This window comes from Triturus cristatus, chromosome 4_2 (genome assembly GCF_964204655.1).
Source record: "Triturus cristatus chromosome 4_2, aTriCri1.1, whole genome shotgun sequence".
In the NCBI taxonomy this organism is placed as follows: Eukaryota; Metazoa; Chordata; class Amphibia; order Caudata; family Salamandridae; genus Triturus; species Triturus cristatus.
This window is the reverse complement of record NC_140586.1, coordinates 284,500,362-284,520,340: the sequence shown is the minus strand read 5'-3', so window position 1 is coordinate 284,520,340 and position 19,979 is coordinate 284,500,362. Positions and strand designations below refer to the sequence as shown.

At 43.6% G+C, this 19,979-nt stretch overlaps 1 protein-coding gene across 3 annotated transcripts in view; it reads left to right on the top strand.

Annotated features, from left to right (window-relative positions):
- The window catches only part of C4_2H1orf21 (chromosome 4_2 C1orf21 homolog), a 341,397-nt gene that overhangs the window by 293,710 nt on the left and 27,708 nt on the right, over positions 1 to 19,979 (top strand). For all 3 annotated transcript variants that reach the window (XM_085601527.1, XM_085601529.1, XM_085601528.1), the window contains exon 5: positions 2,657 to 2,717. In XM_085601527.1, the coding sequence (XP_085457653.1) occupies positions 2,657 to 2,717 (61 nt within the window). The remainder of the gene's footprint in view (positions 1 to 2,656; positions 2,718 to 19,979) is intronic.

The following is a 19,979-nucleotide window of genomic DNA, read 5'->3' as shown; positions in this document are numbered from 1 at the left end:
GCCAAATCCTCAATTATTCTTCAGTTGCATAGAATCCCAATACCCAAGGCATGCTGAGGTCATCATTGCATAGCTCCTGCTAAGTGCCATACAAGCGGTTTTGGCTCCTTATACCTGCAAGTTCATAGGTTTGATTCCTTGGATGTTCTTGGTTCCCATGGTAGCTTTAGGTTTGGAAATCCCCCAAAACTCCTCCTTTCCAACAAGTCTACCACCCTTCTTCAGTCTTGTTTCTTTGTCAGTCTGCTTTCACCATCATGTAAGTTCTTAGACACATTCTTGGCAGTCTATTGGCTCAGTACACTTTTGTGCAAATAACTTTTATGCAAGTTGTGCTACTTATCACAGCCTATATTAAAGACCTCTCCAAAGTGTAAGTGTTAAGGGATATGTACCTGTCATTTCTTTGTAAAGTTGTTGCAAATGGCTTGTGTAGATCTCTCCGTAATTGGTTCGAGATGAGAGCCATCCAGTAATGTTCTCATCTCCTGGCTCACTCTGGTATTTGCATAAAATGCACATTTTCATCTTGTGCAGGAGAACTCTGATTTCGGAAAATGAGCGGAAATGTATGCCACATGAATAACTACAAGTAATGCTTGGACAGGGGTTTGAATTACTTGTCTAATGGATGGAAAGCAGCAGAGGAACAGCAGGATGTGACCGCAGTGTCCACAGTGCAGTGGAGACCAGAAAGAATCTTGGCTATGTTTGGATGTTAAATTGTAGCCTGCTAAGGGCTAGTGACGTTACAGAGGGCGAGAAGTTCATTTGGAAGAAAGCAGTTCTTGGAATAGGTTCTTTGGCAGTATACGGTGTAATTCTGAAGCCGTGTCTCCCTGACACTGTCACACTGCCGAGCTTGACATAGTGCAAAGCGTGACCGAGGTTGCAATGTAGCGAAATGTGTGATCATGAATATACTCAAGTAACAGTGACCACACTGCGATGGGACATGAACATATGGCTATCCAAGCAAGGGCTTGGTGAAAATACGATGGAGCAGATTAACTCCAAAACAAATAAAATTGAAGATTCGAAATGCACCTGGGAGACTAGAAAGAGAAAACCACCTCTTTGAACCTAGAAACTCACTGGCTAGGCATTAATACGGTTTTGTTAAACTAAACAAATTGCGCCCCGTCAAAAGTGAAATTTGGGATGATTGGGGGGAGGGGCTTGTACGGGTCCATTCCTGATGTATTGGCGGGATCTCCCCTGTGCCCATCCCCTTATAGACACTACCATAGACAATTACTCCAGTACTGAGAATCATTATCACTTGAGAAATATTACAGATCACTGTCCATGCTACAGCTTGTGACACTTTAGTACCCATCTGTTCAATGAAGTGTAATATTTTTAATGCAGTGGGTGTGGAAACGTCTAGTGACTCCCTCGGCCGGAGTTCCATACGGTGGGATATTGTTGCATTCATGCAGCTAGTTCCTCTTGTTTACCGGTCACCACTTTAATCTAGAAAATCCCCAGCTCAAACGCATGTTCTGATGGTGGTCCGTAAAAGGTACCCCATAACGCCCCTCCTGGGTACAGTGCGTATCTAGCCTTGGGTCTTGTGCCATGTGTGGTTTTCGAGATGTGAAACAGTGGAAGCGTTTCTGCCCCTGCCTGTATTGATTTTTATGTCCAAATAGTTGTTACTATTTTGGCAAAAATGTTCTGTTACTCATTGCAAGTACTTTTTGTTCATTTTTCTCACCCACTGTGATTATGATCTCCTATTGTTGTACACGGATTTGCACTTATTAAAAAAACAACCTGAACAAAAAAAGGAACCTGTGGATGGCAACGAATGTCTTGATTAGAAAGATTCCTCCAAAACTAAATATTCTTTCTAGACGTCCACCAATGAAAACATCCTATACATTGTAAGTATGGGGTAGGACCTAAACCCCATTTCACATCTTTCTCAACAAATCTCAGTGCTTGCAGTTTTGTAGTGCACACCTACCTAGCCCGGTCTTACTATTGAATCTCAAAATGTTTTTGCAAGAATGAATTTGGAGACGACATCCATGTATCCAGAACTAAAAAGGAGATGAGGTAAGTGAAACAGTCCGAAGTCTGGAAATTTGTGGCCGTCAGTCTTCAGGGCTCATTTAAATATAAAGAAAAACCTGGTGGGTGGTTTCTGGAAAGAGGATCGAGGCAGAACAAAGCACGCCGAGGTGAGTATTGGGCAGGAGACAAAGGATGCCAGGTGGGGTAGGTGATCGAGGAAAAGGCCAAAACTGGAGTGAGTGAGTGAGGGAGAATTAGGCAACATGTAAAGGTTGTTTGAGTGATTAGATGCAGGAAGAGGAGGCCACGGAGGGGGGAAGGGAAACACTAGGAAAAAACTGACCCCCCACACCTCCTGCTTTCTTATGCACCATTGTCTCCACACCCAGAGGATAAAACATCCTACTGGTCAAGCTTTTCGTCACATTCCGCTCAATACCTGTGTATTTTCCAATCCCGCAACAAATTTGAGTTTTATGATTTGGCCTGGAGCTTTTGTGCACCTGTTTTGCTGTAAGGTTCTCAAAGGGGTGGCAGGCATTTTTTGGGGAGGTTCATTTAAAGTGTGCTATAAATAGTAACAGTTGTGTATTTCGAATGTGAACTCTAGAGATTAAACTTATTTGCTTTTCAGCATGCACATCTCCGACAGCCAACAAGAATTCTTCAGAATGCTGGATGAAAAAATTGAAAAGGTAAGATAGATGGATGCTCCTTTTAAATCCATGTTGCCACCAAATTATTGATCCAATCATATACTGCAATGGAAAAGTTGGAACCTGAATCCACCTTTATCAAGTTTTCTTTATCATTTAATTAAACTGTTTAATATGGAGCATTATTCCCTCGTAAGTTAAGGTTACCATAAGATCGTCTTACAAAGCTTTACCACGTTGGAATTTAGTTTTTCACCAATTCTGCTATAATTGGTAACTTGCCCTTAACGATTTCAATTAGGATGTAACACTTTAGGTGCAGGAGAACAAATCCTTGACTGCCAAATAGGTTGGCCTGGTAAAACTTATGAACACCTGCACCAGTAGTGGTCCGTGGAGGGAGTTCGGTGGGGCAGTGAGGCGGGGCAGGGGAGGGGCAGAGTGGGGAAATGTAAACACCGGAATATGGATGAACGGAGGTAAGTCCACATTTAAATAAAGAAAACTAATTCCTTTGCGAGCGCCGCATCGCATTTTGGAGTTCGGTGGGGCAGTGAGGCGGGGCGGGGGAGGGGCAGATTGGGGGAAATGTAAACACCGGAATATGGATGAACGGAGGTAAGTACACATTTAAATAAAGAAGACGAATTCCTTTGCGCGCGCTGCATCGCAAAATGCATGATGTGTTCTTATAACTATTCCTGAAGCGCCCCCTACCCTTAATTGCATGCACTCATCAATCTACATAGAACCCTGAAATATTGTAATGTATTTTTCCCTGTCCGGAGTGTGCACAAAGTTTACCTCCGCAGATGTCTTGCAGAGAAACACAAATGCAGAATGAGGTAAATCGTGCAGGGTTTTACGTTCGATATGTTCACTGTGGTTGGAAAGAGATAGTAGAGTGGGCTACTGTTGGGCTAGATACAGCCATTGGAACAGACTCTGTCGACCTTTTCTGTAATGCACCTTCATCTCAAATGACCCAGTTGAACTTCGGGGTTTGGATTGTTTACAATAAAGATGACTCTTCCTGGACTCTAGGGCACTGCTCTCCATTAGTAACCCTAATTCTCTACATGTACTTGCTTCCATTGTGCATCTATGTACCTCCATGTACTTGGATCTGTGTGTCTGTTACTTTTCTCTTGAAAAAGTATATCCATTGCTCTACCCTATTTCTCATCCTGTACCTCTATCAATATCTTTAATCTACATATACTTACCTCCTTTATGCATCTATATACTTCCAATGTACTTATGGATCTATATATTTATCACTTTCTTTTAATTTGTCATTTCCAATGCACTACCCTATTTCTCAGCCTATACTTCTCTCAATATATCTCCTAGCCCAACTTTGACTCATCTCAAACTTCTTTCTACTACTCTTTCCAATGCACTACCCTATTTCTCACCCTATACATCTATCAATATATCCTCTACATCCACTCTTTTATCCCAAACCCCATACCACTACTATGATCCCCCACAAAAAACGTTCTCGACTCTCTCCTACTCTAAGCCTCCTTGCATCATCTGACACCTCTTTTACTATACCGATCCCCCAAAACAAACCTTTCTAAACTCTTCCCTCTGACTCTTCCCCCTCCAAAAAGCTGTTTTACTCATCCAAAGGCCTCCTACTGCTATGACCTAAAAGAAGAAGTAATTAAAAAAACATCCTTCACTCTTCTATCCCTCCACTATTCTTTTCAATCAAAATAATAGACTAACATGTTCACTTCTCAAATTCCATATTCCACTATACTAATTCACCACTAATCCTTTATGGGTTCCGGAGTAGCGTGCAACTCACCAGAAAAGCACGTCAACACCCATCAGGAGTAACAGGTGCTATATGAATGCAAACCTTTCTTCCCCTTCTATCCTTCTCACTCCAAATAACTGACTAATATTCATCACTCAAAAGACTTTCATATTTCACCATACTAATTCACCACTAATCCTTTATGGGTTTCCAGAGTAGCGTGCTTCAACACCCCCTCAGTGGTAACAAGCGCTATATAAATACAAACCTTTTTTCCTCTTCTATCCTTCTGCTATCCTTCCGAATCCAAATAACTGACTAACCTATCCACCACTTAAAATGTACTTGCATGTTTCACTACACTAATTCAACACATCCTCTGTGGGGTCCCGGAGTAACGTGCTACTCACCGTAAAAGCGTTTTGACGCCTCGTCAGGGGTAGCAAGCGCTATACAAATGCAATTACAATACAATACTAAAGGATTCTCTAACCCCTTTGAGTACCTTGGTGGGGACTTCTGAACTGGACTCACTTCGATTGAACTACTCTGAATTTTATCAAGCCCTTTTTCCCAAGTTGACTGGTATGTTCTTTACCCCCCACCATCCAAAAGCATCTGTCAGTGCCCTCTTCTGTCCCCTGGGCCTACACAAGCAACTTTAAAGCCTGCAGACTTCTCCAGGTGTCAATTAACATTAAAATGTGGGCTAGTACTCGCCTGTCCCAAGGCCCCATCCTCTAGCAGCATGGTGTTTAAAGTTTCTTAGTATATCATGCTTAGTTGGGGATTCTTTCATTATCTGCCGTTGTAAGCTTTTGTTGGATGTCTTAGTGATGCCTGAATTTCGTAACATTATTTTATTTTTTTATTCTGATTGTTTTTAAAGAGTCTTTACTTGGAAAAAATGGCTCGATTGTACATAGACGTAACACACTATGCATGTAGCTGGGGTAACTAGTGAAATCCAAAATCCTCTAGCACCTTCGAGGCAAGTAATCTGACCTGAAACAGTAATATAGCTCCTAATCTCTAAGGGCCACATGTATGAACCTCTTTTACATTTGCAAACAGGCCGATTCGCTGAATCAGACTTTTTGAGAACACAAAGAAAGCTTTTCCTATGTATCAAACCCTATTTTGCGATTCGGTATTTGGAAGAGGTGTGTTTAGGGCGTCCGTTCCAAATACCGAATAAGAGCGGTATGTATGAATGTTTTGTGACCCTGAAAGCAGTTGCAAAACATTTGCCACCAACTTCGAGTTTGTGGTAACCCATTCGCAAATGGGAATGCTGGCGAAAACGTTTAAGGCCAGGCAGGGGTCCCACAGTCCACTGCCGGCTCTTAAAAAATTAAAAGAACTTTTCGTTTTTTTCTTGTAAATGCAACCCATTTTTCTTTCAGGAAAACGGGCTGCATTTAAAAGTAAAAATGCTTTATTGAAAAGCAATCATGGACATTGTGTTCTGCTGCCTCTAGCAGGCCACTATGCCCGTGATGTTTAGCGATTCCTAGGGGGTCACAATTTGCGACCTACCTCATTAATATTAAGGAGGTAGGTCGATTTTTTGACCCCCCCCCCCCTATAAATCGCTAAATGAAACTCTTGGAGTTTCATACATTAGGAATAGCGATTACCTAATTGCAATTTGCAGAAAATCGCGATTAGGTAATCGCTATTCCTAATGTGGATATATGTGGCCCTAAGTGCTATAGTTACAGTTAACATTGTGGCCTGTGGCCCATGTTAGTCTATGGACAATCTTGATCTAAGGTATGTGGTACATGTTTTTTTGTAACTTATTTTGAGTAATAAATAATTTTTGGTATATCTTGTTTAGTATCTGGTTATGGATATATGTCAGACGTTTGCTCTATGCACATGTATTTGATATTTAATTAAAAAAAATAATTGTAGAAAAAATAAAGATTTAAGAAGTTGAGTGAAGGTGCATTTGACAACGGGAGACATTTTTGGCTAATCATAGGGTTTGGGTAGGTCAATGGGATGTTGGGAACAAGCGTCTTCTATGCTGATGGCCAGTCGTAAAAATACGGATCACAAATTGTGCTGCATGAGAAACAATTTTTTGCTTATCTTTTGGTTCCCCTTTCTCTCCTACTTGTTGAAATGCCTGAGAAACCATGGGGCAAGATTCCGGTTGCTTTTCTTGGGCTGTCCCTTGCTTGACATAAATATACCAATGTGATGTATTACGATTCTGTGTGCATGTAGATCTGCTTTGTGCTCCGATGCCGAGAAGGTAGAGGATCTTCAAGTCATTGGCCAGAGTAGTGTGCATGTGTTTGCATTAAGCTGTGGCGAAAAGCCTAACTCTGTTTGAGGCTGTCAAACAATTATTGTGAACCTCTCATAATAACTTGTGTCCAACAATAAGTATACTGCATTTAAGTTATTGTGAAGGAGGAGTTCTGATTGGTTTTGGATAGAGAAGGCAAGAAATGTGGTCTTGAAGGTGGGTGACAGATGTTTGAGAGAAAATGTTGCAGCGAAGTAGACAAAAGCATGCACCAATGTGGTGCCCGGATGTGTGTCAAGTCCAGGAACACTCAGGTGGGTTATAGTGTCCCTATTAAAGTTCTCTAGCAAGTTAGCAGTGGACTGGCAATGTTTTGGTACCAGTGCTCTTAGAAGTCAGAGGAAATCCTATGCATGCTAGTGTAGGGAATCAAGACAAGGTGGCAAAAGTTGACCAGCTGGATAAAGTTGTGGTTACTGAAAAGATGATTGGTTGTGTAAAAGTGATAGGACATTGTGGTCAATGTGTTTAACTTTTTTCCTGATAATGTGTTGCTTCCGAATTAGTTGCATTTATAATTGGTTTTACTTGAGGTTTTGTTTGGATGCCATTATTTTATTTTATGGCCTTTATTTGTAGCTCCGTATTCGTTCAACTGCTGGTCACCAGTATGGATATTTTTCATAGCCTGTGTCTCCTGTGTTATTTGTAAATATTGAGATGTGTTGCATTACAAACTGAATGGACAACTGCCAGTGTGTCAGTAGGGTGGCATTGAGGTTCATTTTGGAATGTGGGCACTGCTCATGACTGGTAAGTATAGCTGGTGTACGGTCTGGTCGTCTGATAAAGTACATTTCTTCTCTCTTGCCTGTCTTAAAGTGCCCATCCACCCCCACTGCCACTTCAAAGATGTTACATCAGTTGTAATCCCTCTCTCCCAGCTACATTTTCCCTTAATGTTGCTGTCGTCTTAAACCCCTGTACCACTGAAGTCACCTAGGCAAACACAATTAAGATGAAGATTTCCAACGAACACCCACATGGGCAGGGGGTTGTACTATTTTCTCGAAATTTAGATTTTAATTTGCATTCATTCAAACCTATCGAAGACATAGTTTACAGTTGAGTCTTCTTTTTAACTGTTTAAATTATTGCATCTCCACTTTAAGCTTTCCAACACCCATTGCACTCTGGATCTGTGATTGACTCTAACAATTTGAATGAGAACGATGCAAATGTGTCTCCATTGAACAGATTTGGTACCAGTGAGAACCAAGGGTTCGATTACGATGGCAGACAGACTCCCACCAACAGGCTGTCCGTGGCGGTCTCCCTTCCATTGTAACCTACTTTACCACCCACCGTTTTATGATGGCGGGCGGACGTGTGGTGGTCGTAAAGACCGACCGCCACGCATCCGATGGGCTCCTTGAGCCCGCCGGTGCGGCAGATGGGCTCGTAGTCCCTACAATGGTGGCGGTGCCTACCTGTTACTGCCGTAGGGATTACAATGCCCCTTTCCGCCTGCCTGTTCATGGCTGTTAACCCGCCATGAACAGCATGCGGAAAGGGACATTGGGGGCTGTAGCAGGCCCACCTTACCCCCTGATATGGTACCTGGGGGGCACCTAGGATGCCCCCCCTATATATCCCTGCACCAAGTGGCAGGCACCGCATGCTGCCTGTCACGTAGTGCAGGGATATGTAAATTGTCATTTTTTGCATTGCAGCAGGTGATGCAGCCAGCAGCACTCGCCACAATGCAAAACATGGGCCATGCGACAGCCTCGGTGGCGGTCGCATCGTAATTTGTACCGTGGGACTGCCGCCTTGTAGGCTGGCAGTCCCAAATACGAATCGAGGGTGGGACTGAAGCCCGTCCGCCATCGTAATCAGCCCCCAAGGATCAGTCACTTATAGCAGAGTGCCCAACTACCAATAACGACAGACTTCAAGGATGATTATTACGTTTCACAGATTTCCGTGATCAAGCGAAGAGAGACCACGCAGATTTCAGCATCTCTGGCATGATTGCTTCATGTTAAGAAGTTAGTTTATTATCTTGAAAGTGAAACATTATTCCTCAATCCCATGTCCCACTCTTCTCCGAAACTGGTACTCATTGCCGACATCATACCCCACCTGTGCCAGAAGCTTGAAACCACTGGATTATGAGCTTTGTGGCGTCCTGTTTACACGAAAGCAGCTAATGCCAGACAAATCCGATTAATTCCTTTGCATCTTTTATTAGTCAATTAGATCGTTAAAGAGCAGTGCGTGTGGCTTACTTTGATATCCGCTCGCATCTTGAAACGGTTCCAAGAAGAAAGCTCACAAACAAGATGCAGAGTGGGGTTCAGAAAAATGAAGCGAATTGGATAACAGATGGGGAAAAGATTGTTGGTTTAATGCTATTCTGTCTGGAAACAAGAATTGGCAAAACCAATAGGTCTAACTTGCATAATGAGTCCTGACTAAAATATTTGTTTAATGCCTGCTGCAGTGAAAAAACGAAACAGGTTTCCTTTTTGTATATAATGCTCCTCAGAAATCAAGAATTCAATGTGTGATGATTCAGTTTTCTTCTAAGATGTAAAATCACTCCACATGCACTGCGGGCGGATTGATACACCAAACCAATAGCATGAGTTGAGAGAGATCTACTTCTCTGGACTAAGCTAAAGCTTGCGGTGTATATTATAAAGAATTGGTAGGCAGGGCCGACTTTAGGGCAGTGCGGCTGCACTGGATGCACAGCTGGAAGGGAGGGCGCTGACTTCAGGTGGGGGGGCTGTGTTTAGCAATAACTTATGATTTATAAGCATTTAATGCAGAGCTCCTTGTGCGTCCAGATTTCCGGCAGCAATAAAAATGTCAAGATAACTTTTGTGATTAATGTTCCTGCTAGAGAGAGAGAGAGATCGGAGTTTTGTCTAGTGGCAGTTTTGACTCGCCATAAAGTAGCGCAGAGAGTTAATATGACTGCTGCAAAGATCAGATCTCTATTTAGTATGCGAGGGACGGACTCTGGAGAGATGAGGGGCCCTTTTGCCAGGTGGTAGTGAGGAGGTGGTCATGGGGGGAGAGGGACACTGTAAAAAATTGTCACACCGGGTGTCACCAGCACGGAAGCCGGCCCTGTTGGTAAGGACAGGTCTTTCAGATCTAGCTGTGATGTCAAGCCTGGCCTAAAAAAAGACAGCTAGCTCACAGCCCGGATGAGTCATGGGACTAGTCGCCTGTAATAGTTTTATCCTGATGCTGCAGAAACTCTGAAAGATAAGCTTAGCCGCATGTGCCGTTTGTAGATTGAATAGTGGGGGAGGGGAGCACACTTCCGGCTTGCTAGCACCAATCCTGCAGGTGCCTTATTGCGTATGCCGTTCTAGATGGTGCTTGGGCTCACAGTTCATTGTCTCCAGCTCAATGTTGGCACAGACGGTGCTGGGCAGACTAGATGTAGAGTGGCATAACACCGCACTTATGCCTGCCTTCCATTGCAGATATTTTTGTCAAATTTTGTTGTTGGGCTTTGCCTTAAAGCATGGCCATAATGACCCACCCTCTATCACCCTGAAACTCACAGTGAATCTAGATACGCAATCCTCTTCAGACTTATTTCCTTCTGTGCCGAAGGAGATGGCACTTAGCTCTACAAAAGAATTTGAACACCAGCAGGATTAAAAAATGTGGGGCAAAGTCTAAAAACTTAGTGATCATTGAAGTGAGTTGCAGAGAACGCATTTAATAATCAGCATATCGCATGGAGTTTACCTGTGCACTCTTTGGTGCACATTTGGTTTTTTGCCCAATTTCCGGGGTGGTTTTTCCAGAGGGATAAAGGCAGATTAGAGCCGCACTAGAGGAGCACAACTATGATGGTGCAAGGCTTGTTCCAGAATCATGTTATGATAGTCAGGTGTGATTATCGATGGGAAGGTAAGGCTGAGATGTTTACATACCTCAGGTGTATAGATACCGAAGAGGACACCGTAGAGGAGCTGAGCATTTTGCAGCTGAGATGTGGTTCCTAAACAAGGGGGCATGTCAGAATTTTCAGTTTGTAAATGCACGAGAAACTTGTGGACGTTTATTACAGAAACCGTGGTAAGTGCCCAGTCTTTTATCTAGCAGGCATGTATGAGGCATAACCTGTTTACAAAGGTAATCATTTTTAGGTCTGACTTGACTGCACAGCTGTCACTGCCTTTCTGTGGTCATCAGAAAAATAGCTTTCAGAAGTACTACTGAGAGATGGGTCATTGACCCCACCCACATGTCTGTTCCTTGAGTGCAGCATTTGATTGGGAAGAAATTGTGTGCTTGTGCTGAAAGAGTGCTTGCATTGCACTTTGGCACTGTGTGGACGTTTTCGCTCAATATAGCAGGTCTGAATTGGTTATTTTACAAGTCCATAATCAAGGCAATAGGCCTGATCTGTTTATTATAAAACATTCTGATATAAGCAGTAGGTCTAGTACTTTTATTGTGAAAACTATATGTTAAAGTCAAAAGGCATATGAGTGTATTAAAAGATGCAGAGAAATATATGGATTCGTAGCATGTGTAGCTGTTGAAACACATGCTGTGCATACTTCCACTATCTAGTGTTGGGATTGGATGTTTGCAACTTGTTTTTCCTCAAGTCTTTTCAAGACACAGGACCTAGTGGCTCCATCTATTAGTGGTATTGCGCTTTGGCATCGGCTTCATTGTTAGATTATTTTTACTCCGCTGTCCTGTTCAAACATGTCGATGTAAGATCCGATTCAAAGCCATGTGGTGGTGTTGGCGAGCCCATGGATCCATTCCTTGTCAGTTCTTTCAAACAATCCTGTTTTCTCATCGGTCTACACCTATCTACCTCTTGACTCCTGCCATCCGGGTCGAGAATGCCCCCACGATGGAATGGACTCCATTCCGTGTCTTCCGTGTTTGCCACACTAAGTACTGAAGATCTGACCTCCATGAAGTTTGTAATCTTTGCTTGTCTGCTGAACACCCCAAAGACTCCTGTTTGGGGTGCCTCGCATTTCGTGACAAAAAGACGGCCGCCTTTTTGCCGCTTCCGATGACTACGGACAGCCAATCCGTGAGCAGTTGCAAGAACACCTTGATGTTCGCATCAGTGCATCCATATTCAGCCAGGCGCTGGTCGGATTATGGCTCAAACTCCACAGGAGGAAATTGACTTTTGAGGAGATCATCAACCCCGAGTGCTTCCTGCTCCTAAAAGCCCAAAAGACACAACAGGGTATCGCTCCACAACCTCCTGCTCATCCTCTTTCACCTCCTCCTATTTCTTCTGTGTTGCCTTTGGAGTCTCAACAGCACTCACCTTGGGGTTCCTCATACTCACGGGACCGTGATAGTCCTAGGCTCCCTTGTGGACCCGTATGACCATCATGATCCAGAGGGCCCAGACACCTTGGAAGACCATAACACAAAATCCCCGCAGATACAGACCCAGACCTGTACCCTGCTAAACCTCCTCTTCCTGAGGATGTTACTTTATACTTTCCACAACGTAGAGCTCCACGAGCTTCCAAGAGGAAAATGACTTCCTTGTGGAATAGTACAGCAAGAAGAGGCAGCAATTGGTAGCAGAAGGAAAGGCTATTTCCAATTCCAATATCCACTTGCAATGGATGGCACGGATACAGCCGCCTGCAGCATTAATACAAGCATCCTCTTGCGCTGCCATGTGTGGCTGGGCCATGGGTGTACTCCAAACACAGCCTCCTTGAGGTTCCTTTCGGTGCACACAATTTCGTGGATCTTCCAAGACCCCCGCTCCAAAAACCTCTTCTACTGTCACTAACCCAACACAACAATCCCCTTCATGGGGTTACTATTGAGGTGGTTGCAGGGGGAACAATGACAAGGTTAGAGGCAAGGGCACAGCCCCAAAAGGGACCCCCACCCTGCAAAACATTGATGCTGTTCCCCGATACACCTGTCTGGGACGATTGCAGGGGTTTCTGTCACACTGGTCGGAAATCACCTCACGTTGGATTCTAGATATCATACAGGTGGGGTGTCGCCAGCAAACATTCCCTCTGAACAACACAAACTATCCGAAGAACATTTGGAACTTCTTCATGAGGAGGTGCAGGCTCTCCTGAACAAGGTGGACACACCGCGGAAAGGGTGTATATTTCCTGTGGCTCTTAGTCCTATCCTCGATCTCAGACCTCTCAATAAATAGATGTTCGTAGTACTTTCACATGGTGAGTCTAAAGGACGTCATACCACTACTGATGAAAGGTGACTTGATGACCGGCCTAGATCTGAAGGATGTCTACTTCCACATACAAATCGACCCAGCACAACAAAGATACATAAGGTTGTGGTAAGTTGACATCAATACTAATTCAGAGTGCACATCTTCAGGTTTACCACAGCTCCAAGGGTTTTTACCAATTATCTAGCAGTGGTGGCAGCTCATCTCAGGAGGAGGAGCACATGTTCACTTACCTTAACTACTGGCTGATCAAGAGCGCCATGCAGCAACTCTCTTGGCGCACACCCTGACCACAATACACACCTTGCACAGTCTGTGCTTCACCATCAGTCAGACTATATCCTACTACCAGCCCTTTCAAGTACAGCCCTTCCTTGGAGCCGTTCTAGATGCATGTGTGAAACAGACTTAGCCCAGCAAGAGTACAGCCTTACAAAACCTGCCACTTCTTTTCCAGCCACATCGTCGGGTGATAGTGCATCTCATTCCTCTCACTCTTCAGGGTCAGTGAACCCTTGCCCAGCAAACTTTTCACATCACTCATCTGGACCTGCTGGCCATCAAGCTTGTTCTCTTAGCTTTTCACCCTCTCATTCAAGGCAAGACAATCCTGTTATGCACAGACAACACAACTGTCAGGTTCTACTTACAGAAAAAATAGCACACACATTCACAACAGTTGTCCAATGTAGCCCATAGCATCTGGCAGTGGGTGATACATCACAGAGTCAATCTGCTCATTTAACACATTCGCTGGGTTAACAATGATCTGGTGGAACTGCTCAGCAGGTCGCACCAAAGGGTCCATGAATGGGAACTCCACCCTCAGGCCCTACTCCTGTACTTTAAGTGTTGGTGGTACCCCTGGATAGAACAGTCTGCCACCACCCAAAATGCCCAAACTTCGCCTCCAGATGACCATGTTCACAGTCCATGTGCAGTGCACTATGGATGAGTTAATCGGGGATATTTTCCTACTCTTTTCCGCCTCTCCCACTTCTTCTGTTTATGGTCAAGAGGCTCAGAGAAACGTCCCTCATGCTCGTCTTATTGGCACCAACATGAGCACGCCAACCATGGTACTCTACGCTGCTAGAACTCTTTCTAGTTCCACAGGAGACGCTCCCTAACAGGTCAGATATTCTCACACAAAACCACAACACACTGAGGCACCCCAACCCTCATCAGCTCACCCTTGCGATATGGCGCCTAAGTTGTAAGGTCTCCCATCATGACTTGTTATGCAGCAAAGTTGAAACATATGTGCACTATTGTCTTCCTAAAACTATCAACTCTCTCACAGCATCTATGCAAGACATTGACTGTTACCTACTTCACTTACAGAAGTCAGGCCTCGCCTACATTTCTGTTCATTTACACCTGGCTTTTGTAGATGCCTCCTTACAGAATAGGCAACACATTTCACTATTCAGAATACCAGTCGTTAATGCGTTCATGGAAGGACTCAAAAGGGTCATTCCATCCTGGAGGCCTTCTACTCCTGTCTGGAGTTTAAACCTAGTCCTCACCAGACACTTGAGCCCACCTTTTGAACAACTTCACTCTTTCCCACTGCAATTCTTGTTCTGGAAGGTGGTTTTTCTTCTAGCCATCACCACCCCAAGATTATTAGTGAAATACACACTCTTACCTTCGAAGACCCTTTCTTCCAGGTACATCAGGATAGAGTGTTTCTGAGACCCAATCCAAATTCCTCCCTAAGGTAGTTTCTAGCTTTCACCTTAACCAAACAGTTGAGCTGCCAGTCTTCTTTCCACACCCTCAGACTGTAGCAGAATGTGTTCTAAATACTCTGGGTGTCAAATGAGTGCTAATGTATTATATAGACATGTCAAAACTTTTCTGCAAGACACATTAGCTATTTGTGTCCCACACCAAGCCACATAAAGGATGTACTCTTTCCGAAACTAGTGTTGCACATTGGTTAGTCAAATGCATATAGACTTGTTATGCCAAGGCTAAAAGAATCCTCCACTCCCTGGTCTCATTCCACTCAGAAGGAATTGGCTTTTAAAGCTTTCTTGGGTAATGTACCACTTGCTGACATATGTAAATCAGCTACCTGATCCATCCCTCATAGAGACGTCAAGCAAGAGTTGACTAAGCTGCCCTACATACAATTTTTAAGTCTTCTGCAACATCCCCAGGCTAGGCCACTGCTCTTGGGAGGACTGCTTTATAGTCTATGCACAGCATGTGTATCTATATCTACACTTGCCTCTAACGGAAATATTACTTAACCTCATAAGCATCTGTTTGTGACATGTAGTGCTGTAGATTCACATGTACCCACCCCCCCAGTCGCCTGAGGTTGTTGCAAATATTATTTTCTCTCATCCTTCATTTCTTTGCTATGCATGGTCATCTTTACTATATCATCTATAATTCATCTCTAAGCACGCCAGGGGAAAAATCAATCTAACAATGGAGCTGATGCCCATGAGCAATGCCATTAATAGGTGGAGTCACTAGATCCCATGACTCGAAAGCACTTCTTTAGAAGAAAAATAAGTTGTACACATCTGAGCCCAACACTAGATGGTAGAAGTATGCATAGCATGTGAATCTACAGCACACATGTTTACAGGGTAAGTAACATCTTCCTTATATGGAATCATAGGAGGCGCCAATTTTGGTGTTGGTTACCCTCTTTGACAAACCGTGCTTATAGAAGAGTTTTAGTTTGATAATTCTTGTTATGAGAGTGTTTTGCTTTGCCAGCTGTAACTTTTTTATACATTTGTAATTTTCTGAACTGTTTCCTTGTGGGAAAGTTCACGCCCAGTAGAGTAGACCCGGGTTGGCTATAGTGACAAACCAAAGATGAAGGCTTAGGCATGACTGGCTCACTGGGAAAAGTTATGTTTGATGCCAAGGGTGAGAACTGTTTATTATTAAAAGGTATGACGAGGGTAGTAGGCCCAATCTATTTTTAATGAAATGCGTATGTTAAAACCAGTAAACCTGTAAAGGTGGATTGCTGCTACAACAAGTTAAAGCCTTCAGACATGTGTTTTGTTGCGTGACATCTCGAAGATTTCCATTATAGGCAAGAGTTTGATGCTGGTTTCTTTCTTTGACAAGGGGTCAAAGATTTGCACTCTAAAAACTCTCTCTAGAATCTCTTTAGAAGGCCTGAGATGGCTAGATGTCTGCCAGGATCTTAATAATAAAAACATTCAATAAAAAATTAGCCCAAGTCTTGAGCAATTAATCTTTTCATATCACGCAGAAAAACAGAAAAGATGCATCAAAGGGTACAGAGAAATTGTTACAGAACACCAACATATGTTAACCTTTCGTGTGATGGTAAGAGAAAGTCGCTTGAGCAGACGCTAATAAAGAAATGCATGAGGTCCTACGGACAAGATTCATTGGTGGTGAGTTCTTGATATGGAATGGAGACCGATCAGGTCTTGAAATCTTCATCAGTTAATTGAACTGGGGTACATAATCAGACTAACCAGCCCCAGCTTGGAAGTAGGCAGGCTGACTAGGCCGAGCCTTCCTCCCCCTCGAAGTTTGTGTGCATGTTCTGCAGCCACTGCCGACAAAGCGCCTCTGATCCTACCCTTACCAGCAGTGTATGCCGGGGGTCATCATGCAGACTCGTGGAGGTGCTGAGGATGTCTCTAGAAGTGCCTGTGCTCGTATAAATGTAAGCACAGGGCTAGCCTGCCAGACCTTTCCATATACAGGGATGGCTATTTATGGAGCTGCATGTGACTTGTGAGCTTCCTTATTGAATTTATGGAACCACTGCATCATCGTCTTGAACTACTGAGGCCAACACTAACTACCCCGTTCCGCGAAGCACTTAGGTTCATGGCAGACTTTTTACCGCCACTTAGTTGCATGGAGTTGGTGTACCATGTGTGTGAGTGTCTGTACCTGGCCTTTTATTCCTACCTCTAATCATCACCAAAACTCATTCCCTTTTTCTTTATGAAGAACAAATTCTGGCTTCATGCAAACATTCATTAAGAATTTCCTATATCCGTTACCCCATAAGAGCTTGAAAGTGTGTGGGGTGCGTTGAGGGAATAGGGGGGTGTTTTGGGTGCAGGGTACAGAGAGACGAGAAAGGGTCATTTGTACACGAAAGAAGACTAGAAAACTGGTTTTGGGGTAGGAATAACTAAACAACGGGTAGATTAGGGGCTCTAAAAAGATGTAAGGGAGTTGGCGTTGCCATGTATCAAGAGAAAGTTTGAAAGTTGAAATGCGCCTGTACCAAATAAAAACGAATAAAACGTGATGAATTAAACACCTTGTTTGATTGTTTGTAACTGTAATATTAAAATATGAATCCCCATTCTTACAGCATTTAAAAATGAGCTGTTCCTTGTCTCTTGAACAGTAGAGATTGTTATTACCCAAGACGGATTATTTATTTACGACACCTACAGGTGGGTAACTCAGTTGCCATTCATTAGATTGTCATCTGTGACGTGCAGGCTGCACCCAGATTTCTGCAGGGCGCGCACAACCGGCTGAGCTACTTTACCCATATATGATTCAGGTTACTTATTTCGGTGCCCTCCAAGGTCTGCGTGTAAAGACGCCATGCCCGGTCTCATCAGACACGAGGCTGCTCGGTTTTTGTAGAGTCCTACATCCGTGTACCACTTCCGGCGAGCGTCATCCTAGATTGTTCATGCAGGCCCTGCCGCCTCCGCCGCCGGGATCAGTCTGTGCGCGCATCAGCTGCAGATGCCGCCGTCCTCCCCTGAAACTCGGCTACAGCTGCCCGGGTTTCTAAATATAGGAGCGGCCGCTCCCACCCCCTGCACAAGGACATTTCCTCAGATAGATTAGGTGCAGGGCAGAACAGATCACGAGCTTCCACCGCATAATTTTATATTCCCATTCCTGAAAGCACTTGTACTGTAGAAGTCAATGCAATAGAGATGCAGTTTTTTTTTTAGGTCTGGTTAGTAAAAGTGTTAGCTCTACAATGAGCCCTGTGCAAAATTGAAAAGAAGAGGACTCATATAATGGTCACTACGTGGCATACCAGGAAATCCCGAGCAGCCCTTCCTGCCCATATCCCTACACCAGACAATTGGGAGAAAAAAAATGTGCAGTGATTGCAGTTGGGGTGGCCCCCTGTACAAAGCATGTAGCTCCTGTCGTACATTGCTTAGGTTCCAATCGGGTGGTACAAATTGGACACTGTTCCCAGTGTGCCATGCATGTGTTTCCACAGGGATACTGCACACAGTGAACTGCATGCATGGAAGCATATAATACAAATATGCAGTTCGTGTTTGGACATAAAAAAAATAGCATAGTGTTTGCTCTCTGTGTGTGGATTACAGATGCTGCAGTATTTACAGTAAAACTGCTTGCCTGTTGCCTGTCTTTATTTAGCCCGTGATGCTGATACAGCAGTATATACCGCCTTGCGTCTTCTTGCAGCACACCAAGCCACCTCATTTAAATAGTGTTCCTTACCATGAGAGAGAGAGAGACTCTACCTGCAGCACCAGTATCTATGTCATTTTTGCTGACGATACCGATAATGTGCTGTTCAGATAGTCAACATATACTGAGGACATGAAACAATAGTGAAGTTTCTGCAATCTGTGTTTCTGCTTTGAGTCGATTATGAGTAGTTCTGGGTTTGCAATCTGTAGGTTTCTTTACAGAAAGGAGCATGCTGTGTTAGTACGTTTGTGTAGTACACTCCTCCCATGTGTATGGGCACAAAGTGATTTTCAAATCTGGATGTCCTGGACGGCTCTGGGATTCTCGTTGACCGGAGTCACTGTGATCTGTTGATATTGTGCTTGGTTGAGCAAGATGGCCATGAGATCTGAAAACAAAAAGGAGACTTGTGTAGACATTTTTATAGCAGAAAGTTCTCAACATGGAGAGAATAAAGACGTTAGCTTCATGGTTGGTAATGAATTTGGGAAACTAATCTAACAGCACAATAATTGTAGGCAATAGATTTTTAGACTGTTTGGAGATGGAGTAAATAATGCCCTTTGGTGTTCGATTCTGATGCATCATGGAAATAAGACAGACATCCGTGCATACATTGTTGGAAAATTCAGTTCTCCCAAGTTTAAAGGTTTATTAAAGACCCTACAGATTGTATTCAAAAGATGCTTCGCGTCTGCATGTTTCCATTTCTGGGGGAAGTGGACCATGGTAATCTCGGAGTTGAGGACCGTGGTGAGTTCTTTGCTAATGGGTTGATTGCCGAGGTTGAAGCTCCGGAGTGGATGGATCTAATGATGAATGCCATTTCGTTCTCGGTGAGGGTGTTCCACGAGATGAGCTGGTGTGGGTGGGTGTTGGCCGGCGTGTGGGGTTTGATGTTATCCTCGGTGGGGGGGGTTTGAGGTGTGAAGTCTTGGTAGATAGTGTTAATTTTGTTGTTGAAAAAGTCTGAGAGTGCGCGCAGAGGACTTGTGAGGGTGTGATGGTGTTTTCGGTTGCCAAGGGGTTGGTGAACTCCTTGACTATGTTGAACAGTTTCTTGCTGGTGTTGAAGTCGTCATTGATGCTGGTGGCTAGGGTGGTCTCCTTGGTGTTTTTCAGGAGGTGGTGGTAACGGTTGAGGGCGTCTTTCAATTGTTTTCCGTCCTTGAGGGTCTTACTGTTTGCTTTTTGTAGACTACATTAAATCCATGTGTCGCCCTGTGGAGCTCATATTTCAAAGTTGGAGCTTTATTAACTTTTTAGATGTAACTTTAAAAATTGCAAGTTTATAACAAACATATGCAGGCTGTCTGCACAGAAGAATGTGTTAACTTTTACTACTAGCAGCTGCTTGCCTATTTTAAAGCTGGAATTCCCATGTTCTCAGTTTTGGGGGTGAGATGCATAAATTCTGAGAAGAGAAAATTTAAAAAACGAGGTATTTGTGGAAATGATAATTTAGGAAAGAAGAAGGTGTAACAGAAATAAGGTATTGAGAATTGAAGGAGATGTATTTTCCTTGGATAGAAACACATTTATTTTGGTTGCTGTTTATATTACATGATT